The following is a 27,229-nucleotide window of genomic DNA, read 5'->3' on the forward strand; positions in this document are numbered from 1 at the left end:
AAAACGATAGGCAGATCAGAAGAGACAGACATTATGTGCCTGATTCACTAAGGTTTTTTTTCCCTCAAAGACAGAGAGTTGGCGAAAAGTCTTAGTGAATAGGTACTGTGTTACATTCGCAAGCATAAATCATTCACAACGACTACTTACAGCACTGCTACATCCAATCCATTTTCCATCGCAAGAGCTAATGCACACATCATTCATACTTCACTTCCCCACCAATTTACAGTTTTCCACTCATCTTTTTTGCCATAAGCAGATTTTCTATTCATATGGCATATGAAAAGTAGAGGTCTGTTATATCTATCTTGCGAAATCCCTTAAGCAAGAACTCTTAGCCACTTGGCTGCAGGCGTTTCGTCAGGCTGGGTGTGCGGGCGTGTCACTGTTATCCAGTTTATAATAATGGGCTTTGGAGGCTGCGTTGTATGAATCAGATGAGTGTCCCTTTTCCACCTCACCGTTAGGTTATCCTTTAGTGCAGGTCGAAAGTCTGCAGGTAAAAAAAATCCCAGAGACTTCACACCAGCTCAAAATTACCCCTTAAACTAAAAGCTCTAAACGAAAATCATACAGGCTTGGTTCTTAAATGAACTAAAAATCCTTCTTACATTGTAAAAAAAAAAAAAAAAAAAGTGTATTTTGAAAGAATCAAGATACTATACGTGCATGGGTTATATCAGGACATAGGTTATGGAAGATTGTATATATATGCCTAACTTCATTAATGTTTTGTGTATGTAAAATCAAAGAATATTGCCAAATGTGAATTATTGCAGACTATGAAAACATTTCCAGAACATAAAATATGACTTAAGAGCCTTATCAAACAACCACCAAGATTCCAGTAGACATTAAGCTTTGCATTATTATAGCTAATATCACGAGTCTGACACTGAACAACATTATCTAAACTCGAGACAAACATTTCAGTCTAGTCCAAGAATCCGACCCTTCACGGGAACAAAGATTATGTGCGACTTGGCCTTTCGAGCCCAGCTCCTATGATCTTTCTGCCTGCCTTGGAGTTGCAAGGCTTTCCCTTCAGGCAGAAATGGATATCCTTAGGAAAACACATTTTCAGCAGGATGAACTATTCCATTCATGCAAAATAATTGTTTACACTTGATGACCTTGGTTCTGTTATTTTTGAGTAGTTCCACTAAAACAAGCTTTACTTCAGATATTATATGCCTCTGTCTTCGCACGTTACAAAACAGAACAAGAATGTGGCTAACTGTAGTGTTCTCTTTTGACAATGGAAACCCATCAACGGCGTAACCTCGGCGCAAAACATTCCTGTTCCGAATGTTCTTTTCGGTGGAGTACAAATTTTTTTATTTTTTTTTTAAACAGGTCTAGATTTTAAATGTTAGCTTTATTTTCTAAAATCCTCTGGGTTAAATGTTCTTTTAACAGTCTGAAGTCTGTATAGTATAATTTGCTGTAAATGTTTCATTTCAACTTCTTAAGCCTTGGAAGAAGCTATGGGGTTCCCTTAATAAACTTTATAAACTGATTTTAAGAAAGCATCCTTTCATCAAGCTCCTAGCAACAAAACTGCACAGTGATTCTAAAGTCAGCATAAAAAAAAAAAAAAAATAACAGAAGAAATACATCCAAAAACGTATTTACAAAAAAAAACAGAAAAATCCCTCAGTGACCAAAATTCCCAAGACGTTAGTCGGCTTGCATTCTTCTTACACCAACGTTCAGAAGGTCATTTTCACCGGTCCGCGGGGGGCTAAAGTTTGTGTACACAAAGTATACGGGGACGGTAACTTTCAAATGGGTGCGAGGGCGCACGTATATACGCGTGTCGGCTATTTTATAAATGTACGTGCGCGAGATGTAAAATAGCCTAGGTGTGCGTACCCGTGCACGGAATTTTAAGCTCGCGTGTGCCCAGCAGCGTAGGGTGGCTTACGGACGCTCAGCCGAGAGTCCAGCCGATGACAAGTTTCACCGGTTTGTCCACCAGTTTTGCCCAGTGTTCAGCCAGGACCTCCCAAGCCCGGATTCTTTAGCCCTGCACTGCCCCCCAGTTACCGCAGACCCCCCCTCAAACGCCTCACAGATGCTGTAATGCTCTTATTTAGAGACTTTCACCTCCTCCATAGTAGAAGTAAAGTTACGCCGCACTGGACTGGGCACGCACCCGGGCATGCAGGTTAACTTGTGCGCACATCTCTTGGCCCCTGCCCACGCACCACCTTTTTTTTTTTTTTTTTCTCTGATGCAAGATATTCGCGCATCCGGACTTATGCGTGCAAGTGGGTAGCTTTTAAAAAAAAAAAAAAAAAAAAATCGGGTGGACACGCACATGTGCTGCATATGCAACACCCAGCTCCTGATTTTGGTGCGCACATAGCTTTTTAAATTCACCTTGCAGACTTTAACCCAAGTTTTACCAAAGCAGGTTTATAAGCATAAGTTCATACTGAAAATGAGCTGATGTGTGAAACTCAGTGTTCTATGTGCTCTTGTCAGTGGGGTGTGTGTGTGTGTGTGTGTGTGTGTGTGTGTGTGTGTAATGATTTACATGCATACTTTCAAAAATCAAAAGATTGTACATAAATGATTGCCCCGCCCCCCTGAAATGTCTGTATTGCACCTAAAATTGTTTTCAAAAGCCCACTTATGTGCATAAAAACCACATTTCGTGCACATAAATGCTTCTGAAAATCAGGCCCCAAGAGAAAAATTGGGGCCAGTTCAGTATATTCAACACTGACCCATTTTGCTCTTGTGCATAATTCTTTGCTTGCAGCCAGAATTAGCATCCTGCTAAGTAATAAAACTTGTCCTGCTATTCATAGATAAAAAAATCCAAATTGCCGGAAAAGAAAGATAGAGATGTGTAGTTTTTGTTAATCACAACCAATATCTCACACCCCTAAAGTAGGGTTCATTAATATGGCCCTTGGGGGCCACAAGGAGCGTAAGGTAGTGTTAAAGCACTGAGAACTTCTTTGTTTAGGGATGTAATTACCGACTTCCCTCTGGCCTGTGGTGTCCTTAGGATATAGCTGACGTGCCCTCCAGGGGTTTCAGCAGGGGAGAAAGGATTTGGAGTGGGGGTGCTTTCCCAAGACCCCAGGAAGTCTAAGAAAAATATAGGGAGAACTGGAAAGCCAATTCTGAAGTTTTACACAGTGAAAAAGGAACTGTAAGGAGGGTCAGCAAGACCAGAAGGAGAACTTTGCCTGTTTAGAGTCTTCAAGCAGAGCTGGGAACTGTATTCATCTGCAGAAGATGGGATAAGGTCCCGCAGCCATCCTAGAAGTTTTTTTTAAGTAGTGAATTTTGGGATTAGTGATTGTGAGAAGAGTCTAAGGGGTAGATTTTCAAAGGGTTACGCGTGTAACCCCTGAAAACCTACCCCAAGCGCGCCGAGCCTATTTTGCATAGGCTCGGCAGCACGCACATGCCCCGGGACGCACATATGTCCCAGGGCTTCAAAAAATGGGCGGTCCGAGGGCGTGGCCGTGGTCCAGGGGGCATGGTGGCAGTGAGCCGGCGCAGGCATAACTCTACGAAACAAGGTGGGGGGAATTTAGGTAGGGCTGGGGGGTGGGTTACATAGGGGAAGAGAGGGAAAGGTGGGGGGGGGGGGGGGAACCAAAAAAAAGTTCCTTCCAAGGCTGCTCCGAAATCGGAGCGGCCTTGGAGGGAACGGGGAAAGCCATCAGGCCTCCCCTAGGGCTTGGTGTGCGCAAGGTGCACAAGTGTGCATCCCCTTGCGCGCGCCGACGCCGTATTTTATAACATGCGCGCAGCAGCGGGCGCGCATGTTATAAAATCGGGTGTACATTTGTGCGTGCCAGGTAGCACGCACAAATGTACCCCGCGCGCGCAAAATTTAAAATCGGCCCCACGGTGTTTTTGGGCCTGATCTAACCCAGGACTTGCATGAGAGAGGGAGGAGAAGAGCAGATCAGAAGAACTGGTGGGATGAGCTGTATGAAGAAAGCCACAGCCTGCGAAACAGGCCAGGGGATAGGTCATACCCAGGAAGTCCTGGGACCCAATTTATTACCGCCCACCCCATTTAAGGGAAGGAGCCTGGTCAAACCATACAGTGGCTTCATGAGGAAGTGTGGGGCCTTGTTCCTACCCCAAGGCCAAAATTAGCATCTCCAACCCAAACATGGGATGAAGAGTCAGGCCTAGTTCTAGTGACAAGGACCGCAGCAATGCTACTGTCATCAAGAGCCAGTAATAAGACAAACCCGTGGGCCGTAGGAGTGGAGCATTGGTAAGCCCATAGCTCAATGGACACAGAGAAGATCTCCATCACAACCGAGTGAAACTCTTTTGGACTTTGTGGTATTAGCCATGGGGTCCTTATTAGAAGATTCCTCAACTTCTGGGATATTCCTAGGTCCTGAAGCTGAGACCTAGTCCATGGCCAGCAGTTTAACATCATGGAGGAGAAGGATGTTAGGCCTACCCAGGGGCATTATTGGGAGCAACCCTGAGGAAGATGACATAGATCTTGCCCAGATATCAGCTCCTATGGATGTGTTAACTGCCTCATGGGTAGAACTGGGGTATCCATGTGGAAAAAAGCTGGCCGCCTGGTCCCGTAATGAGCAATTCATGAGTGTGAGGTGTAAACCCATTTCATAGTCACCATTCTCACAAATCAGTTTCCAAAGTCTGCCACTTCACTAAGGTTAATAAAAACATCAGTCTCCCAAAAATCCAATAAATCTTTAACATGGTCTTACACTCAGAAGCAATGTTTATCCTCCACTCTCTTCCAAGCATTCCCTTATAGATAAGCCATGAAATTATGCTAATATAAAACATCATACTGGGATACAATTCCACAAAATATCTACACCATATCATTTTGTTTCTTAAATTCTCTGATACCAGCAAAGCATAAACTGTGGAAATTTTCTTGCCAAGGCCACAGTACCCACAGAGCTATTTCCATTCCTGACTCATCCAGCTTGTAGAGTGTATTAGTGTATCTTATTTCTTTAACCACTCTCTTGTACTGTGCTTATTGCTTAAATCTACATTTAAATGTTTTTATTCACAACCTACTTCCATCACAGCATTATGGGGCAGATTTTAAATGCTCTACGCGCGTAAATCCAGCTGGATTTATGCGTGCCGAGCCTATTTTGCATAGGCCCGGTGACGAGCGTATGTCCTGGGGCGGGCATGTTAAAAAATTGGGCATACATTTGTGTGCGCCGGGTTGCGCGCACAAAATGCACGCCAGCGCGAACCTCTTAAAATCCGGCTCTATATTTCTTGCAAATTTCAAAACGTGTTTGCACTTTATGTCACCTAGTGACTTTTGTTTATTTCTGACCCAGGTTACATTTTGGAATTCTACGTTTGCTTGGCCTGCTTTGACCTAGAAAATAGTTTCTGGATGAATCTGGAGTTCACCTAATGGTGCTGTGCAGCTGATTGCCTTAACTTTCTTTGGCATCTACCAAGTAGAGAGTCTAAGCAGAATGTGACGATTTGATAGACTCTGCGGGAGTTTGGAGGACTCCCAGTGAGCCAACAAGAGCTCTTCTGGCATACACCAAGCCCTGAAACACGGAAAAGTTACTTAATTTAAAATGTAGTGCCTCCCTTAAGGGAGTACAATGCTATATGTAAATGTTAATGACCTGCAGGAAGTGTTTCAGCAAAGCCAAATTTTAGAATTGATGTTCAAAGAGTGTCTTTGACAAAAGTTGGAGGTTTGAAGAATTTATGCAGTTGTAAGTTTTCAAAAATAAGTCACACATGCACTTAAGGTCAGGGGTACATTATATTTAATCAAAACAGCTGCAAAATATCTAGTAGACCTGAGATGAAAAGACAGTACAGTTTCCTGCATGCATGGATGAGCTATCATGATTTCTTTATAAAAATCAGTTCTTGTACATGGTTGTTCATATGAATGAATATTAGCTACCACAGTGATAATTGTATTTCAGTTCCTCGACAACAAAAAGCACATTCCAAATGTATTTTTAAAGTCCTGCCTGCTCAGCAACAGACACACCATCAACTGTAAAGTTGTTCAGTATGAGCCCAATTTTATAATCGTGTGCTTAGGGTTGAAGCTTACGTCGAAAATTTCCAGCACTATGCGTACAGTTGCGTGGCACCTGCTAGGGTGTCAATCAAACGCCTGCACGTAAATTAATTCTCTGCCCCTAAGAATGCTTCTTTTATGTGTAGAACCCAGAGGGTAATTTTCAAAACAACTATTTGTGTGTGTAAATAGTTTTGAAAATTACTGGGGCCCTGTGAAATTCCCCCTGATCTTCCTAGTCTGTCACAGGCCATTTATCCTTTTGTCAGCAGGATATTAATACACCAGGGTCCGGTCCCTAAATCTTGCTCGATCACATGATAGAGGCAAGGCCTGGTCGGTGCCATTTTGGAAAATGGCGCCAGTCAGGGGATAGGGGCCTCACTAGGCCACCAATGTAATTTTTGAAGAGTTGGGGGGGAGGCCGCTACCGGCCTATTACTTATATGGAAAGAGGGTGCCAGGAGCGGGGAGTTCACTCTTTTTGGAAGGGAGGGGTTACTGCATAAGGAAGAGGTTGACTGGGGGGGGGGGGGGAGGGGGAGTTGTCATCAAATGGCACCATTCATCTAATTTACCTTTTTTTAATTTTTTTTATTTTAATGGGGATGTCATGCTGAGCCACAGGGCCCTTTAATTCCACCACAGGACCTGCATTAGGGTCTCTGTGCTCCCGCAGTAGAATGCTGTTTCTGAAATAGGTACAGATAAAATAACATAGCTGAAAAATCTCTAAGTCAGCCATGTTGTTTTATTTACATAGGTAAAGGTATTCATGAGCTGCTTTGCATAGCTTTGCAAAATTCATACATGCAAATGTCATGCAAAGCAGCTCATTAGAATATAAGAACAGAAGAAATTGCCATACTGGGTCACAAGGGTCCATCAGGCCCAGCATCCTGTTTCCAACAGTGGCCAATCCAGGCTACAAGTTCCTGGCAATTACCCAAATACTAAATAGATCCCATGCTACTGATACCAGTAACAGCAGTGGCTATTCCCCAAGTCATCGCTGAGTTTTAATCATGCAGGTCCACTCTTGTCTGTTTTCTTTTCACGTACCTATGAATGTTTTTATTGTGAGCCGCTTTGATCTTGGGATCATGCAGCATATTAATTCTTTTAAATAAAAAAGCTAAGCTGGAGCAATTTTCAATAAAGAAACTTTAAACCCCAACATCTCCTCAACAATGAAATAAAAATTTGAGAAAGGAAGAGAGATCTTGATTTTGTTGGCTTTACCCAAAATGTTTTTTTGCTGGGAGATGCTTTCTGTGCTGGAAGGAAATAAAAAAACAAATATTTATTTTGTTGGGACCAGAGTGGAAACCCTTAGGAGTGGAAGCCAAAAACCCCACACAGACATTGTTCACTTTGTGCTACATTACATTCCTAAATAATCCTCTGGCAGAACACAAGATACCGAAGCAAACAATGCTTCTAAGAAAAAATGTTCCCTTTTGAATCAGAAATCTGAAGGTGTAACAAGGAGTGAAAAAGTGACTATTCCGAAGGGATTTTCTGGCTAGCGTTTTAGAAAAACAGTCGATTTCTTTTCCGTAGGATTTTCCCTTTAAGGGCGTTATGGTTTGCCATTGAAAATTTGGGCAAGGCTTTATCGGGTCATCTTGCTCAGTTCTCTGGTCAGTATGGATCTTTTGCAGGGAAAGTTACTGGACTTGAGACTGCTATGGCTGGTTACAGTCGACGGCTGGACACTGCTGAGAGAGCTTCAGATAAAGGGCGACCAAAAAGGTGGAAGGTCTTCATCAAATGACTTATGAGGAGAGATTGAAGAATCTAAATATGTACACCCTGGAGCAGGGGTAGGGAACCTATGGCTCGGGAGCCAGATATGGCTCTTTTGATGGCTGCATCTGGCTCGCAGACAAATCTTTAATAAAAAAGTAAAAATCTTAACAAAACCCTCCTGACGCCCCCCAAGACCTCCAAAATTAATTTACTACAACCCCCCACCCTCCTGACTCCCCCCCCCCCAAGACCTGCCAAAAGTCCCTGGAGTTCCAGCGGGGGTCCAGGAGCGATCTCCTGGACTTGGGCTGTCGGCTGCCAGTAGTCAAAATGGCGTCGACGGCCCTTTGCCCTCACTACGTCACAGGGGCTACTGCCACCATTGGTCAACCCCAGTGACATAGTGAGGGCAAAGGGTCGTCGGAGCCAATTTGACTACTGGCAGCCGACAGCCCAAGTCCAGGAGATCGCTCCCGGACCGCTCCTGGACCACCAGGGACTTTTGGCAGGTCTTGTGGGGGGGGGGGGGATTGTAGTAAATTAATTTGAGATCTTGGGGGGGTGTCAGGAGGGTGGGGGTTTTTGTTAGATTTTTACTTTTCTATTAAAGATTTGTCTGTGAGCCCTGGACCCCTGCTGGACCACCAGGGACTTTTGGCAGGTCTTGGGGGTGGGGGTGGGGGGTTTGTAGTAAATTAATTTGGCAGGTCTTGGGGGGCGTCAGGAGAGTAGGGGGTTGTAGTAAATTAATTTGGTAGGTCTGGTATGGCTCTCACGGAATTACATTTTAAAATATGTGGCGTTCATGGCTCTCTCAGCCATAAAGGTTCCCGACCCCTGCCCTGGAGGAAAGGAGGAGCAGAGGTGATATGATACAGACTTTCAGATACTTGAAAGGTTTTAATGATCCAAAGATAACGACAAACCTTTTCTGTAGGAAAAAAATCAGCAGAACCAGGGGTCACGATTTGAAGCTCCAGGGAGGAAGATTCAGAACCAATGTCAGGAAGTATTTCTTCACGGAGAGGGTGGTGGATGCCTGGAATGCCCTTCCGAAGGAAGTGGTGAAGACCAGAAATGTGAAGGACTTCAAAGGGGCGTGGGATAAACACTGTGGATCCATAAAATCAAGAGGCCGTCAATAAAGAGTGGGTGGCTCGCCAGAATGACGGCCACTGCCTGGAGATAATACCCTTATTCAATAAACATACACATGGTTACTGTGACTCCAACATCGCTCTAAGCTACAACAGCAAGAGGAAATGTGGAAAAAAGGATTCGCACTCACAAAGCGGGGAGTAGCTGGCTTGTTACGGCAGTTACTACCCCAAACCAAATAAGCCTGATACTTCACTTTCAATGCATATCCAGCATAGCTCTCTGCTTCAACGGCAGGGGAGAAGAAAAACTGATACTTCACGCATATCCAGCATAGCTCCCTGCTTCAACGGCAGGGGAGAAGAAAAACAACCAATAAGGGCTGAATAAGATAATCTGGGTAAAACAAATAAGCATGGGTGTAGCTTGCTTATTGCGGCAGTTACTTCCCCTACTACCCCTAACTAATCAAGCTTGATATTTCACTTGGATGCAGCTCCATCACTGCTCTCTACATTAATGGTGGGGGTGGAAGGGAAATAGAACCAAAGAGCTAAGAGAAACACATAAGTATGAGAAAAAAATGTGTGAAGCTTGCTGGGCAGACTGGATGGGCCGTTTGGTCTTCTTCTGCCGTCATTTCTATGTTTCTATATAAGTACAACAGGCGAACAATATTTTAAATTTCTTTAACACTAAACTGGAGAACATTTACACTGTTACTAAGCAGAAAAGCCTTCATTTGACTTCCCTTCATTTAACTTCCGTAAATCAACTTCCCTAAATCTGAGAAAATGTAAGCAGAGGAGAAGTTTAAGAGATATATGCTAGAGGCGTTAAAACATTTCTCCAGAAGCTTTGCCACCATTGACCAAAGATTTTGCGGTTGCTGTGTTGGTCCACGTGAGTCTGTAGAAATAAGGGTCAACAAAGCGATACCTTTTTACTGGGCTAACAACATAGCTGTAACTAAATTTCGAGCGCTGTGTTCCCACAGTGACACCGAATTTAAATAGTACAGAGTCAGCTAGGCTGAAAGTTATCTGCATATACCAATGCAGCTCAGTAAAGGCATGGAGGGAGGAGAGTGAGACAGTAATATTTTACTGGTTTAGTCAGAGAACATGAATATAGAAATAAAAGTTACTGATTACATTTCCTGATTTATTTTTAGTGAAAAGCAAAGTAGGATCTCCAGCAGTCAGGCTCAATAAAGCTCCTGTATAATTTAACGAGAGAGAGTATCTTCTTAGCTCAGCAGGCCTATCATGACAGAAAAAAAATGAGCGGTTTGGCCTTGTCTTGAAATGGTTTCTGATCATTTTAGCTTAAAAGAAAATGGTTTCCTCACTACCAGCCAAAATGAAACATTGCCATTATGGAGAAGGCAACCTATTTTATTTAAATTTGTACTTTCCACCTTTGCAATGCTCCTCAAAGCAGATTACAGACAGACATAAAATACAAATCCATACAAACACCTGGCACGATGCCTCCTGCCTCTCCCCAGCCCAGACAAAAGGCACCAGAAGCTCTGAGAGAAGTGGGTGGCTGCAGCAGCCTTTGGGGGGGGGGGGGGGGGGGTTGCACATGGTGGCGGCCATGTTGGTTGCGGCTATTGGCGGCAGCCATCTTAAGAGGAGCAGCCGCGGGGCAGCTTGGCGGCGGCCATGGAGTCATCTGGCCCACATGGCTGCGGCCTTATGGCCAGGATAGCTCGGGTAACAACAAGCGGTGGCCATTCTTATGCAAAAAAAAAAGTAATAATAATAAAAAGGAGTCTCTTGTCCCTGGTTGTGTTTCCTTATTGATGGTTTCTTTTCCGCTGCACCTCTTGCAGTATTTCTATTTTACTGCGGATGGCGCCTCCCAAAACAGTTCAAGTCCAGCTGGATGAGGGTCCATCCAGTATCTTGGCGGGGCCTCAGGTTCCCCATGGCGACAGCCATGTTGTGAGCCAGCACATGGCGGCAGCCATGTTGGGAGCAGCAGCAGCCATGTTGGGCATCAGCACTTGGTGGTGGGGAAAGCATGGCAGCAACCATTGGTGCATGTGGGCCACAGTGCTGCAGCCATATTAATCGTTGCCCACAGTCATTTTGCTTGAGGGGCAAAATGGTCGGCGGCCTTCGTACTGGGACCTCATAGTGACTACCATTACTGCTGGGGTACAAAGCGGCGGTGGCCATCTTATACAGTAAAAAAAAAAAAATGGAGGGGCACTTGTTTCCTGGTAGTATTGCTTATTTATTAATTGTATCTTTTCCACGGCACCTTTTGCAGTATTTCCTATTTTGGGATGGTGTCTCCCAAAAGAGTTCCAACACAGCTTGATGTCGGTACAGCCGGTATCTTGACAAGGCCTCAAGTTCCCCAAGAGGGAGCACGCGCAGAGAGGATGCCCATGGTCAAGAAAAGGAACAGCAATCAGACAGCTAGAAAGCAGACTACAATGAAGTCCAGGTGCAGGAAGCAGGAGGGATCCAAAAATACAGCACCTGCAATAAGTGATATTGATCAGCGATTATTGGAGGTTAAGGAACACGCAGCTGCGCATGGGAGTGAATGGAAAGGCAGCACATGTCGGGGACTCCTCCCCTTTTGTCTCGCAGGATGGCCAAGGGACCTCAGTTAGTGCAGCACATGTTCACACAGGAAGGTGCATCAGTGCAAGAAGCAACAGCACCCTCTTCATCTTGACAAGGTCAGTCAACAGAGCTGCGCAAAAGAAGTGCCAAAATGCATCAGCCATCAGCTTTGGCGGAAATGAAAGGCTTTCTGTTGGCCCCAGCCAAGAAACTGATAGGCCCCAGCACTACTCCTGAGTGGCGCCGGCGGCATTAGTGCATAGGGAAGCTTTGATAGCCCCTAGTGCATCGGCTGGAGCTTCTACGGCTCCTAGTTTGGATGCTACTACCCTTGACAAAGGACAAGGTAAGCCCTCAAATTTCGATACGTTCTCATTTTCTGAAGGCAGTGACACAGAGAGAGCGTTGGCCAAGGCGCTTCGCTCCATGTTGCATGCCTACAAAAGAAAGAAGAATACGGGACACAAAGGTTCGGCAGCAGCGGTCTGAGATGCTCATTCCTTGAATGAGAGCCAAATTATATATAGTAAACATACAAAATTTATTTAAATTCACCCACAACCTATGTAGACAATAAAAACTAAGCTAGCACACTCACACATTCATACCAACACATTAAAAAATATGTTCATTGAGATATCACATACAAAATGTAGTCTCTTGCCACGAATATATTACACATATGTATTTTCTTTACAAACAATCAACAATGTAAATCTTATCTATTGCCATAAATTTCTTAAACTAAGATGTATAATTCCTGATGTCCGACAAAAGTAGATCACAAGATCTCTTCGTTTCACTCCTCACATGAGGGGCTTCCTCAGGGACCAATGTAATTCACATATATTGCATATGCAGACGCGCTGCAATAAACCAATATAACAGGGATTAACCTCCAACTTAATCTGAAAAACCTTTTTCACCCATAACCAATGAAAATATCTCTTCAATTTTTCAACTCCAAACTTTAACCATTAAAACCCTACCCAATTCACCATCACCGAACTTCAAAATTATCTCCTAATTCCCTTTTTAACCCTATCCTTTAACCATGCCCGTTACAATCAAAACAATGAAAACACAATTTTTTCTTCTTTTTCCTCTTAACCTATACTGAACCACCTGACAAACTCAGGTCAAATATATATCACGACCACACCTACTTAATGAAGTAAAACACTTGGATATTTATAACTCAAGGTAGGTGTGGTCGTGATATATATTTGACCTGAGTTTGTCAGGTGGTTCAGTATAGGTTAAGAGGAAAAAGAAGAAAAAATTGTGTTTTCATTGTTTTGATTGTAACGGGCATGGTTAAAGGATAGGGTTAAAAAGGGAATTAGGAGATAATTTTGAAGTTCGGTGATGGTGAATTGGGTAGGGTTTTAATGGTTAAAGTTTGGAGTTGAAAAATTGAAGAGATATTTTCATTGGTTATGGGTGAAAAAGGTTTTTCAGATTAAGTTGGAGGTTAATCCCTGTTATATTGGTTTATTGCAGCGCGTCTGCATATGCAATATATGTGAATTACATTGGTCCCTGAGGAAGCCCCTCATGTGAGGAGTGAAACGAAGAGATCTTGTGATCTACTTTTGTCGGACATCAGGAATTATACATCTTAGTTTAAGAAATTTATGGCAATAGATAAGATTTACATTGTTGATTGTTTGTAAGAAAATACATATGTGTAATATATTCGTGGCAAGAGACTACATTTTGTATGTGATATCTCAATGAACATATTTTTTAATGTGTTGGTATGAATGTGTGAGTGTGCTAGCTTAGTTTTTATTGTCTACATAGGTTGTGGGTGAATTTAAATAAATTTTGTATGTTTACTATATATAATTTGGCTCTCTAAATTTGTGTAATTTTATGACAAGTTCATAGAGAGTTGTATTCAATATACCCTTTGTGTAATTACATTCCTTGAATGAGTCAGGGGGAACTAGTATGCTGGCTAATGCGACCGCGTTGGTGGATGCAGGAATAGTCCCTCTTTCTCAGAGCGCCTTGTGCCTTGCACCTCCCCTGCCAACCCCACCCCCACTTCCAGTATCACAGTTGCCAGTTCATACCGCTCAGTCGCTGGTTGATGTTACTCCTCCTATAGCCCACATCCCCATTACAGTATCTCAAACTTCAGCTCCACAGGTAGTGGATGATGTTTTATGCGGGGTCACATCTCTGGCTCACAGCGTTTCGGCTACAATTAAGGAGAAGATATGGAAGCGTGAATTTATTAATATATTTTCTCTTCTGGATTACTGATTTGGAAGCTGAGCCAAAAGAAGGGGGAATCGGGCGAGGTAAAAGAAAAACGACCCAAAGTGGTCAAACACATTCATAATTGGATTAGGGCATCCCACATTTTCATGAGTGTCATTGTGGAGCGCGAGCCTGACCAGTCCCCTTTCTTTATTAGATACATGGACACCATTATGACAGTGCAGAGGCGGCGGAGATGGGCTTGGCTGAACTATGACATTCGCTTTCGGAAAAGCATGTCCCACAATCCCTCCATTTCTTGGAAACATAGATTAATAGACCTATGGTTGGATGAGATGACTATGCAGAAGTCCTCATAGGCGGATAGAGCTGTTTCATTCTGTGGATATATGAGAGATAGGAGTACATATACTAGAGATAGGAGTACATTACAAGGTTCAGGGAGGCGTGACGTGTGCAAGCAGTTCAACGCTGGCCACTGCACGTGGGCGAACTGTAAGTTTAAGCACGCTTGCTCGTCCTGCGGTTTTGGTTCCCACCCTGCCATTCATTGCTGCATTGCCAGGGATCGCAGAGAGATACCACATGGGGGACACCCGGCTGAGTTCACGAGCCCCAACCCCGGTCAGCGTTGATGCAATGCGCCCCTGGCTTGACCGTTATTCTTTCCCTGAAAGGGCTGAGCAGATTTGTACTGGTTTCATGCACAGTTTCCAAATTCAGAGTCAAATTATCGCCCCTCTGACGCCAGACCTGGCAACGCTCGATCGCTATCAATGCATGAGGAGGAGGCTGAGAAGAAAATACAATCAGAATTGTCTTTAGGCAGGATAGCGGGTCCCTTTCCTTCCCCACCCTTTCCGAATTTAGTATTATCCCCCCTGGGTATGGTTCCCAAAAAAGAGCCGGGGCACTACCGTCTTATACATAACCTTTCCTTCCCTCCTGATAGTTCGGTCAATGACCGAAGAGATCCTCATCTATGTTCTGTGTCATACTCTTCGTTCGACTCTGCTATTCAGATGATTAAGAATGTGGGACCCTGCGTGTACATGGCTAAGGTAGCAGAGTCGGCGTTTCGCCTTCTGCCGGTGCACCCAGACTCCTTCCACTTGCTGGGTTTTCATTTTAAGGGGCAGTTTTATTTTGACCACTGCATACCGATGGGCTGTTCGATTTCCTGCGCATTGTCCACTACTTCCATGATTTCCTTTTGGTGGGGAGGGACGGCGCCAACTGCCATAACCTACTTGTCACTACAAAGGAGGTAGCTAGACATTTCGGCGTACCTTTAGCAGAGGATAAAACGGAAGGACCGGCGAGACAAATTACCTTCCTCGGGATTGAGCTAGATGCAGTGGCCCAGTTGTCGAGACTTCCTAAGGAAAAAGTGTACAAGCTTCGCGAGGCAATTTCTGAAATGAGCCGCCTTAGGAAGGCCACCTTGAGGCAATTCCAGTCCTTGATTGGGTTACTTATCTTTGCTTCCAGAGTAATTCCAATGGGCAGGGCTTTCTTACCAGGTTATCATTAGCTATGGCTGGGATGCGCAAAAAATATCATCGAATACAGGTTTCCAGCACAATCAAACAGGATTTGGTTGTGTGGGAAACCTTTTTAAGGGATTTCAATGGCGTATCGTTTTGGCAGGATCCTCCCAGGCAGAATAGTGAGCTGGAATTATTCACGAATGCGGCAGGGGGCATTGGCTTTGGAATTTATTTTCAAGGGGCTTGGTGCGCAGAGCGGTGGCCACCTGTTTGGTGACAGCACAAGGTCATCAAGGACTTAACCTTCCTTGAGTTATTCCCTATTGTTGTTGCCCTGCATATATGGGGAGAGTCACTTGTTGGGTCCTACATTGTGTTCAGATCCGACAACATGGCTGCTGTTCAAGTGATTAATGCTGTCCGCATGCACTTTTGAGTCTAATGCTCTCATCAGGCATTTGGTGCTCACTTGCTTGCGCTTCAATATTACTTGCCGAGCGACCCACATTCCTGGTAGGCACAATAACACTGCAGACTCTCTCTCCCGTTTACAGTTCACAATGTTCCGAAGCCTCGCCATGATGGCAGACCGTTTACCAACCTCCATACCCAAGGTGGTATGGCAACTTGGCCCTCCGAACTTTGGGACCTGATTTTGAGGTCATTGTCGGTGAACACGTGGAAGAGTTACCGCCTCGCTCTGCTTGATCTACAGAGCTTCTTGGGGAAGGAGCCACATGAGGGAGTTGATTGGCCAATCTCAGTGACCTCACTGTTGGGATATGTACTGCACTGCAAGAGCCAAGGAAAGTCCAGAGTGGTGGTGGTGAATCACTTAGCAGGAATTTCCTTCTTTTCCAGGCTGCAGGGGTTCCCCAGCTGTTCAGCGTTGTTCCCGATAAAGAGGGCTATACTGGGATGGGCCAGGGAGAGCGCCAAGGTAAAGGATATGAGAAAGCCCATAACTACTGAGATCCTCAGAAACATGTTTGGGCGCTTGGAGGCTGTATGTTTTAATATCATTGAATCTATTTTATTTAAATGTGCGTTCTCCCTGGCCTTCAACGCAGCTCCGCGTGATAGCGAGCTGACGGCTTATTCTAGGAATGGGCCTTCAGATGCTTGCTTGCAATTGTCGGATGCAAGGCTTGAGGATGGCAAACTGACCCTTCGCATTCGCAGGTCTAAAACCGACCAATTAGGATCAGGAGTAAATGTCATCCTCCATGAATGATATGGGAAATCCTCTTGCCCGGTGCATTGCATGGAAGCATATTTGCGGATGCGGCGCACAACATGCGGCGGACCACTGTCGGTACACTCGACCGGGGTCCCGTTAACAAGATACCAGTTTAATCGTGTCTTTCAAAAAGCTTTACAAACCCTGGGTTTAGGGATAGCAGGCTATTCGTCGCATTCCTTCCGTATAGGGGCAGCAACAGCAGCAGCAAGCTCAGGTTTGCAAGATAGTGAGGTCATGGCGATTGGCAGGTGGCATTTGGGAAAGTTCAGGAGGTATGTTAGGCCACCTGAATACTGGTAGTATTCAGGTGGCCTAACATACCTCCTGGTATGTTAGGCCGGTAGTTTGTAGCCTCCTTGTTACGTTCCCCTCTGCTTCATGTTTTGCCTTTATTTTGCACAGACTGGTGGCCAAGGATGTCATTCGCGTGGATTATTGGGCACTCTTATGTGCGATGGGCACAAAAGAGGACCCGCCAACGTCCTTCAGGGGAGCACCTAGGTTTGGCGGCGCAGCGAATGTCTTTGATCTGGAAAGGGATTCGAGGGATGATGTGGGACCAGTTATTACGGACTGCTTTGGAGCTAAGCAAACTCAACCCCACCACCCCCGCGGCCCTCGTCATACATCTCGGAGGTAATGACATGCCCCTTACCAAGAGTGTGGCTCTCACACAAAAAATTCAGAAAGATTTACTGGCATTATATAATATGTTCCCATAGTCTGGTCTTGCATCACCCCTCGCAGACTCTGGAGAGGTGAGCATTCTCATTCAGCGATGGAGAAGGTCAGAAAGAAAATTAATAAAGGGGTGGGTAAATTCATGCACTCTGTTGATGGTTTATCTATTGCGCACGATTTAATAGATGAGAGCCCTGGGTTGTTCCGACCAGATGGGGTGCATCTATCGGACATTGGCTGGGATATCTTTAATTCCAATCTACAAGATGGCATACAGGCGGTGTTGCACCTAATGGCTGCAGCCCGCATGGAAGTTGGGGGAGTCCCCGGTAAGCGGATTCGCTACCGGGGAACCGTGGCATGGTGACTGGCGGAAGCGACAACCCCCCCCCCCCCCCCCCCGCATTTAGGAGGATCGAACAGGCGGCTCGTACTGGGCAAGCGGCCTAACAGATCCGGCGCAGTCCCTCGACGCTTCAACAGCCAAGAGGGAAGAGGAGGAAAATGCTGAGGCGCTTAGGACAAACGAACCGACTTCCACGGTCGCCAGCAGGGGTGCTTTGGCTTTAACGGCCAGGTGTCAGTGACAGCTCCCTGGCTTATAAGGCCAGGGGGTGTGCATGCGCTTCAGCGGACTTACATGCTCGGCACTTAGAAGCAGGGGGGTGTTCGCTGGTCACATAACTTAGTTATTAAGTTGTTATGCTGTTTAACTAGTTATGTTAATGTGATTGCTATGTTATTTATTGCTGGTTATTCATTTTAATGGGCTGCGGCCATTTATTGTCCAACAATAACTCTCTTATCGGATGAAGTGTGTGAGTCTACAATAATTGGGAAGGGTGGGTGGGGGTTAGACGCAGCCTTTACGCTGCCCACATTGTGCCTCCTGCCTCTCCCCAGCCCAGACAAAAGGCACCAGAAGCTCTGAGAGACGTGGGTGGCTGCAGCAGCCTTTGCAGGCTACAGGCCAGGTGAGGATTATTCAAGACCAACGTCCCACAGTGATCACTTTACAACGCCATATGGAGACTGAGCTTTGCAATCCATTTTCAGAGTGCAGCCGCCGAGAGGATAAAACAGTCATTGCATGAGAACACTCAAGCTTCTAGAAGTTGCAAAACAGACACCCACGGGACCTGAGCATTACACTTTCATAAAGTCATTTCGACAGCGCAGACATACATTAGATGGCAATGCTTATCACACAGCGATTCACTATAGTGGGGCACTATTAGAAAAGATTATCTTTTCTAATCATACGGGGGATGATTAGAATCATCCCCCGTATGATTAGAATCTACATCAGGATGCTAAATCCTGATGTAGAGGGTTTTTAAATATAATTTTAGCAGTGTGCTTTTTAAAAAATTGTCATATTTGGTGATATGCATATGCAGACGGTCGGATTACTGTACAAAACAATAAGTACCATTTTCAGTTTCCTAGATGCTGAACTTAAAACATTGTAATATACTGAACAGAAAGCATGCTTGGACACAGCAACACATTAAATATCATCAACCAAGTATTAAATTATTTCACTGTCTTGAAGCTTTTCTGTTATCTTTATTATTTTCTATGCAAGCAGTTTGCACAGCTGACAGATAAAGAGATTTGCACTGCTTGACTACAGGACCACTTGGCATCACAAACATGACGTGCTGAAAAAAACAAAAACCAGAACCCTCCCCATCAAAACAAATAAAGCCTCCCCAAAAGTTACTCTCCCCCAGGATTTCCCCCAAAAGCCCCCCCCCCCCCCCCCCCCCCCCCCAAGCTGAACCAGCATGGGCACAATTCTTTGCCTCCTACTGGACCGCTGCTCGGTACTGACCTCGCACTTCTAATTTTGAGCCACACCCGCATCGTACACTAATGGCCAATGAGGGCAAAGGCATGCTATATGTCTGTTTAGCAAATACAGGTAAATTTAAGTGCCTGCATATGCGTGTAACCCCATCCCCTTTGCTCGGAGCCACCATAAGAGGCTACAGAAAGGGATTATTTGCACTAATGCAGCTCCGGGACTAGCTAAGGTCCTCCTCCAGGGATCGTGAGCGGGGACCATTTGCAACCAGTTCATGGATACTAATGAGAAAAATGTACTGAAATTAAAAAAAAAAATTCAGTCAAGACATAAGATATAGCCCCAAGGTAAATAATGGCAGCAAGGCCCCCTTCAAATTAACCTTTTTGAAAAGAAAAAAAAACACTCAAAATCCACCACCAAGATAAAAAATGTGTTTTTGATTTTCAGTTCATTTTCAGAAGGTTTTTTTTCCACAGGAATTTTGAATCAGGAAATGTTTGATTCATTTCATTCGTGTGAAAATAAAAAAAAAAAGAAGAAAAAAAAAATAAAATTGGGGCCTCCCAGTCCCACCACCCACCCTCCCACAAATCCTGAAAACTGCTGGGGCCAAGGCCCCCTCTGGTCCCACTTACCCAGTTGGTGGGGATCCACCTACAAGAGTTAGGTCCCGGTCAAGGCCACGGTAGGATACCGTGACCTTGGCCTACGCAAGGCTGAGGCTTTGGTCTTGGCCTAAACCGGAGCCCAGACCAGATGCCTCGGCCTAGGCCCAGGTCAAAGCCACGGTCTTGCGTAGGCTGAGGATGTGGTAGGTCTATGCGACCTCGGCCTAGGCTGGAACCCAGGCCCAAGCCTGATGCAGCAGACAAGCATGGAAGCTGGGGCCTGACGCTTGGTGGGGCTTGAGCCCAAACCCGATGAGACCCAACCCAGAGGTCCAATGCCAGTGCCGTGCCTCCGCAAGGACCCAACCCAGAGGCTGGGTCCCAATGCCTCGGCCTTGGCTGGGACCCAGGCCCAGGTCTGATGCTGCGGCCTGGTTGGAGGCTGGGTCCTGATACTGGGGGGCCTTGACATGGTCCCAGGTCTGATTCAGAGGCCAGTTTCCAATGCCTGGGCCTTGGCCCAGGTTCAGGTCCAGACCTGAAGCCCAGGCCTCCAAGATCCAATGTTGCTTTTTCTTTCTTTTGATCTTCTATGCCAACTGAAGCCAATTAATTCTGGTACATTCACCTTCATGGATGGCACAATTTTGATGTATGGCATCGGGCCTGGCCAGGCCCAGTCCCCAGCATTGAGACCTGACCTCCAGATCAAGTCCCGGCATCAGGCCTAGGCTGAGACCCTGGCATCAGGACCTGGTCTTTGGGTTGTGTCCCGGCATCGGGCTTTGGTTCAGGACAAGGCCCCGGCATTGGGCAAGGACCCTGGCCTAAGCCAAGGCACAGACATTGGAACTAGCCTTTGGGCTTGGCCCCAGGGTCGGGCCTGGTCTAGGTCAAGGCCCCGACATCAAGACCCGGCCATTGCACCAGGCTGTGCTGACGGGCCCTCAGGCCTCGGGACCTGGCCTTTGTCATATACCCAAAGGACCATTTTAATTTTTCTGGAGTATCGGCTGAGGCCCCGGCATTGGCCCAGGCCTAGGCAGAGATTCCAGCCTCACGTTCAGACTTAGATTGCAGCCCATGCTTTGGGCCTTGGCCAGTGCCCTAAGCGAGGCCCCGGCTTCAAGCCTAGGTGTAGGCCCGATGCATTTATTTAAAACGAATGCAATAAATAAGGTTTGTTTCATTCGGGAACACCTGATTTGTTTTTAGGGCACCACAATTGAGATGAATTGGCCTTATTTATCACATTTTACACATTTGTTTTAAACAAATGCACATCCCTAGCATTTAGGGCAACATGGTCCAAAACATCTTTCCTGCAGCATCTCCAGCAAGGATGATACCCTTTGGCTTTCAGGTTCTTCCTTCTGGCTGGATGTAGCAATCCTTGTTAGATTTCAAAGCTTAAGCAATACTTCTATGTCAGGAGCCCCTACACACTCAAACCTCTTTTTCATTCCTCCCAAGATGTCAAGATAGCACCTTAAATAACCTTTCTTCAATAACCACCCCCCCCCCCCCCAACCTTAGAAGGCATGTACCTCCTATTATTACTACCTTGTCTACACCATTATATTATCTTTCTCTAGCACTAAATTCTCATATTCCTCTATAAATTACCATCCTCTAAAAGGAAGGATGAGCGCAAAGCACACAAGCCCTGCGGTTTGCATGAGCTCTCAGAAGCAGAACTCTCTATCCTTTAAATGACATCTAAGAGAGCAGAAACCCTCTAAGCACACACCTTACTGGCCCTGGAGAGCTGGAACCCTCCAGGAATCTCTAGCACATTACCTGATGACCCTAGTCAGGGTTATATGAACTAAACAGTACACCTTTTCACTGGCATAAGAACCTTTGGACATGACGCATTAATGGATACTAACGGGAATTTGCACATATAGAAACTTAGAAAAAAAAATCCACACTGGAGAAAGCGTCAAAGGGTTAGTGAAAATATAGTTTCTATGGCACCTTCATCCTGAGGCTATAGCTGGGCTGTCAGTTGAGCAAAATTATGCACACTGTTCCCTCCTTTAGGACAGGACACATAGGAGGAAATCCACCGAAAGAAAAACGTTACTTACAACATTCATATCACCATCAACTCCTACAGAATAAACAAACATTCTACTTTAGGGTGTGACACAGAGAGAGGATTTTTCTAAAACCTACTCTAATTCTTTAATTAATAGGTCTACCAACTAAGAGAATCACCACAGGATGGCACACATTTAATGATTTGTTTAAAGGCGTGTGCAATGACCTTATAAATAACTGGGTAGGACATGTTTTGGATGCTAATGGGTATAAATTATTTTCAGTTTTCTGTCAATACCACAGCACTAATAGTTTCAATAAAGCATAAGCAGTCATCATTATATCCACAATGTGTGTACTTTTAATCATCTTCAGAGAAGGTCATTTTCAAATTTAGGAACGTAAGTCACAATAGACCCACATAAATGGCTTTTCAATACACTTTGAAAATTTAAATCTGTAGAGATTTGGATAAGTTTCTGAACTATAAAAGAAAAAAAAAAAATAAGAGCGCCAAACTTCACTAGAGACATCCTCTTTAAGTTGAGAGATTATCTCCATGTCTGATGGATGTTGATCTGATTGTCAGTGGTGGCCAATTCCAGTCCTTAAGGGCCAACAGACTGGTCTGGGTTTTCAGGATATCCACCATGAATATGCAGTGCTTCCACTGTATGCAAATATCTCTCATGCATCTTCATCATGGGTATCCTAATTCGAAGCAGGAATGACGACTGGGAATTTAGGCACGGATGACTTTTGTTCTCAGGAGGCTTAACCTCACAGCAGGCTCTCAGCCCTCTGCGGCATCTCCCACAGCCTTAGCTCAGCTCACAGGGTTAAAGCAGCCCTTCCCCAGGCTGTCAGGGGCCAAAGAGCTCATGTACCACCCATAAAAACTCATCACAGGAAACAAGCTTCAGACTCCAGCCCAGGAGCAGACAGTACACCTAGGCTTTCAAAAAAAAAAAAAAAAAAATGAAAAGGTTGCCTTCAACAACACTCCCCAGGACAAGGTCCAATGAAGGATTAAGTACTTGCCACCCTCCGGCCAGAAGCATCCAGAAACAGGTAACACCGCCCTCCCAGACCAACCCGACTCCGGCATGCCAAAACCACCGCAGCCAGATGCAGCAACCAAAAGTCAGCGATCGCTCCAATGACAAAAGATCCACCAGGTCCGAGGAAAAAGCCAGCACAGCCACAGATGACCCAAAACGTCAAGAACATTTCTGGAGCTCTGAGTCAAGGCCAACAGAAGCTGCCACTCACCAACCGTGGGAGCCTCAATCATGTTTTATAATTGGAACAGTTGTCATCCATCTGTGGCAAGCATTAGTTTAGAAACAGCTCTCAAAGGAGAAAACGCGATGAACCTTTTCCCATCTAGGCAAGGCAGCAGTTTATTCCTAATACAGTCACACAACAGAACTTCAAATAGTTTTTTTTTTTAATGTGTCCTTTGAAAGTACAAAAAAATATGCAAATTTATATATCAAGAATCCCCCTCTCTTTGCTCTAGAGATTGTTTAAATAATGATGATTATTTTAATTAATCAAAAAGTTGGCCTCAATATGAGATTTGTTTCTGGTATAACAGGGTATTTGTCATGTCTAATGACGAAATTTCAGTGCAGGAGAGTAGACCTCCTTGCATGCACAGTTACAGTATATAAGTGTAAAACATATATGGGATAAAGAGAAAATTACTCTCTCGCTCCTGTACTTTTTTTTTTACATGTAAACAGACTTAAATGTTCCTTGCCCATTTCCAATTGCTCCAATTAATCCATTCATGTTATAGCTCTTTATAACTTTGCAGACCCAACATGAGTACAAGCAGCCCACTTACAATCTGCTTGTATGTTCTGACATCATCCTTAGCTCATTTGGTACTGACCAGATGAAAGCTAGGGGTGTGCATTCGTTTGCAACGTATTGGCAATCCGCAACGTATTTGCCATATTCGTTGTATTCGTGGGGGTCACGAAAAGTATGGTGAACCCCCACAAATACAATGTATCACGAATAAACCCCCACCCTCCTGACCCCCCCCAAGACTTGCCAAAAGTCCCTGGTGGTCCAGCGGGGGTCCTGGAGCGATCTCCTGCACTCGGGCCGTCGGCTGCCAGTATGTCACAGGGGCTACCGGTGCCATTGGTCGGCCCCTGTCACATGGTAGGAGCACAAGATGGCGCCGGCCGTCCATTGCTCCTACCATGTGACAGGGGCCGACCAATGGCACCGGTAGCCCCTGTGACATAGTAAGGGCAAAGGCTATTGGCGCCATTTTGAATACCGGCAGCCGACGGCCCGAATGCAGGAGATCGCTCCAGGACCCCCGCTGGACCACCAGGGACTTTTGGCAAGTCTTGGGGGGTCAGGAGGGTAGGGGGTTGTAGTTAATTAAATTTAAAGGGTTGGGATGGGGGGTTTTTTGGGAAACAAATACATATGTAACTAATGAACGGATTGGGGTCCCCCGAGAACGCATGCAACGGATTTGGGTCCCGACAAATACGAATACCGAATGAGATGAATCCATCCCTGCTGCACATCCCTAATGAAAGCTATTTCCAAATCCAGCAAGCATCACCTACCAGAAGGTTTGGATATTTATTTCTGGGCATCTGTGGACTAACCTGCTGGCAATAGCATTTCTTTTCCATAAAAATATTTCAGCAAGCTCAACATAGCAGCAACTGCTTCAGTCTGATTTGGGGAGGAATGGAGGGTTTAGCACTAAAGAATAAAACTGGACAGAGTAGATAGGCCTCATAGCCTTGATCTTTCATCATATATTTTATGTTTCTGTATGCGGTGTGTTTTATTATATTTTCTTATGTAAAACATTTGGAAGAGCTGCTCTCTTGGTATAAATGCAGTACTAAGCAATGCATTTGCCCTCGATCGTTATGAATTATCTTTTCAGTTCTTGATCAAAAAGGACACAGTGCCAAAAGTCCTGTTCAGTAAACTGACCAATGCTTCTCAGAGTAGCTCCTGCATTCTGCCTCTGCCGGGCCCCCAACGTGCTCTCTCTCTCACACACACACACACACCCCGATGCAGAAGTGGAAGTACGCTGCGGAATTTCAGAGACGTTTCTGTAACAGCTCTCCATCAATACCCTCATGTTTTGTTTTTACTGCAAATGAAATGAAATACAAAGATGGGTTTTTTAACATGGAAAAATGAATCATTCTGCTCTGCCGTATGCGATACAGCACAACCACCAGATCTCCCTGTGCTTCCTGCACGCGCCCCGTTTAAACAGCACTGGTCCCAGAAGAGCGAACATGTCACCATCAATCAGGAGAGCACCAACTCACCCTACCCGGGCAACCGTGCAGCAAAACAGGGCTCGCATGAAAATAGGCTTCAAACTCTCACACCTCCAATTCTTTGCCAAAAACATTTCAAGAGCACCCCATCGGCCTAGTGAAATTAATGACTTTCATTTTTGATGTTTGTGTTTCAATTTACCATTACTATTGTATGAACTCAGTATTGCTCAAATGAATTAAGTGCAAAACGAACTGATCCAGAAAGGGCAAGGAGCCAAAAATTCACTGTGATTCAGTTCCACATATGCTGTTTACTTAAGGATACAGCCGCTCTCCAGAATTCCTCTCACAGACACCCAAAAAGCAGAGGGAAAAGGCATCAGCAGAGCACTGCAGACAGAGTGCAGGGGGGAACAGATGGAGCAGAAGATGTAAATGGCGAAGGGGAGGCAGGCAGGGCAGACGGGGAAAGCCGAAAGGAGAGACGGGTGGCGACGGAGGGGAAAGCTTAGAGGAGAAACCAATGGAGGAATATTTCGAGGAACGGCTGGGGGAGGAGAGTGTTCAGTGAGATGTCCTGTGGCACCACAGGAGTCCAAGGGAGCGGTGGCGGGCCTGGCAGCACCGGCACCTCCTGACAGTAAAGCTTAGGCGGACACTATTAGGTTTCTGGTGAAAAACGTAAGGGTTAAATTCTCAGTAGTTTTAAATCGGACTGTATCTCTGGTGCAAGATGCATAAACAGATACGAAAACAGAAGTTGCATTTGTCACATTAAAACATTACTAAGTGCAGAAGATGAAGGATGTTTTTTGGTTTGTTTTTTTTGTTGTTGTCACAACTTTCTATTCTCTGCATGAATTATTGTAAAAAGGCTCTCCCTGCCCAAGGTGCTTCTGTAACCATAGTAGCCAGCCAAGGTATCGCTCACAGAACAGACTCGCAGACTCGTTCTGAGACTTAAGCGATCAAACAAAGATGGAAACGTCTTTCAAGGACACATCATAATGAAATGATTGATAGGAAAAAAAACGCAGCATCTGCTTAGCGAACGCAGGATAATAAATTCCAATTTTGTTTTAATGTGTTGCCGTCAGAAGCTGTTAGACCTTACACAGATGAGCCTCGGTTATTGCAGAGCGGGCCAAGTCACGTGATCAGGAGGAAACGCTGCACGCGACTGCTAGTCTGAGGCGCGCGCGCTCTTAGGAAAATGCAGCCACTCTTCTCAGCGCCCAAGACCCTCTCTCTCAAGAAAGGAGTCTCCAGTTCATGATTTTTTTTTTAATTCTAGTAAGCAACAGTTGTCTTGGTAATAAAAGAAAAAAAATAAACCCCTTCAAACAGCAGAAAATGTATTTTCACACACACACACACACACACACACACACACACACATTCAAATCACGAAACGAATTGTAGCGTAGCATTTAAACGGCACTTTCCTGCCGTAGGCCCCTTTCGCAACGCATAACGCAAACACGGAGCACTACATGTATACAGAGCAGCAGAAGAGAACAATATTATAATACCTCGTTCGTTAATTTTAGCTACATTAGGGAACTGTTTGTATACGCACATGATCAAAGTGACAGTTTTCGCCAGGGTTTGCATACCTGGTAGAATGTCTCACGTGCAACATTATTCCTGGTTCCTTTATAAATCAATAAGAATTTATTTATTTATTTTTTTTAGCATTTCACAAGTCGGGGGATAATAAAGTCCCTGTGGTGTTGCGTGGTCCCTGAAACTCCTGCGTTATGCAAGACGTAATGACTCGCTGGCCAGGCTGGGAGCGTAAAGAAAAGGTGTTTTGTGTTAACTGCGGCATGAAAATAGGATACAGTGATAACGTTTTCGTAGCTTTTGCTAATAACAAAATTCACAATCAATTGCTGTTGAGCCTCCACCAACAGCTTCCAGGGAACCTCAGGCGATGGCATTTTGATTGCCAGGTTGGCAGCTGGGAGCTAGGAATTCAGAGAAGATAAAGACAGTTTTAGGGGCAGGATAGGTACCTCAATTTTGTTTCCTTCAGTTCGGAAAGAACGACCTTCCTGAGGACAAAGTCTGGATATTTGCATGGGAGCAGACGGAGGCGGAGATACGCTTCCTAATTCTCCTTGTATCTGATTAAAAAAAAAAAAAAACAACAACAAAACCAAACAACACAGTTTGCTTTGATTTCTCTTGATTCTAATTTGCAACAGTAACTCTTCAATTAGAGACCATAAATGTTCATTCTCCCTACTGCAAGCCTATGCTGCTGTGATTGCCGCATGGCTTTTGTTATGCCTAAAGGCTTAATCGAGTTTACTGCACATAATAAGTAT

The 27,229-nt window shown here is 45.0% G+C and overlaps 1 protein-coding gene across 7 annotated transcripts in view; it reads right to left on the bottom strand.

The window, feature by feature from the left end:
* PID1 (phosphotyrosine interaction domain containing 1) overlaps window positions 1-27,229 on the bottom strand; it is a 267,723-nt gene that overhangs the window by 97,181 nt on the left and 143,313 nt on the right. For 3 of the 7 annotated variants that reach the window (XM_029616374.1, XM_029616376.1, XM_029616375.1), the window contains one exon: window positions 26,915-27,025. The exons of the other annotated variants lie outside the window; for them this stretch is intronic. In XM_029616374.1, coding sequence (XP_029472234.1) covers window positions 26,915-27,025 — 111 coding nt within the window. The remainder of the gene's footprint in view (window positions 1-26,914; window positions 27,026-27,229) is intronic. 7 annotated transcript variants of the gene reach the window in all.

Source organism: Rhinatrema bivittatum, chromosome 9 (genome assembly GCF_901001135.1).
Source record: "Rhinatrema bivittatum chromosome 9, aRhiBiv1.1, whole genome shotgun sequence".
Lineage (NCBI taxonomy): Eukaryota > Metazoa > Chordata > Amphibia > Gymnophiona > Rhinatrematidae > Rhinatrema > Rhinatrema bivittatum.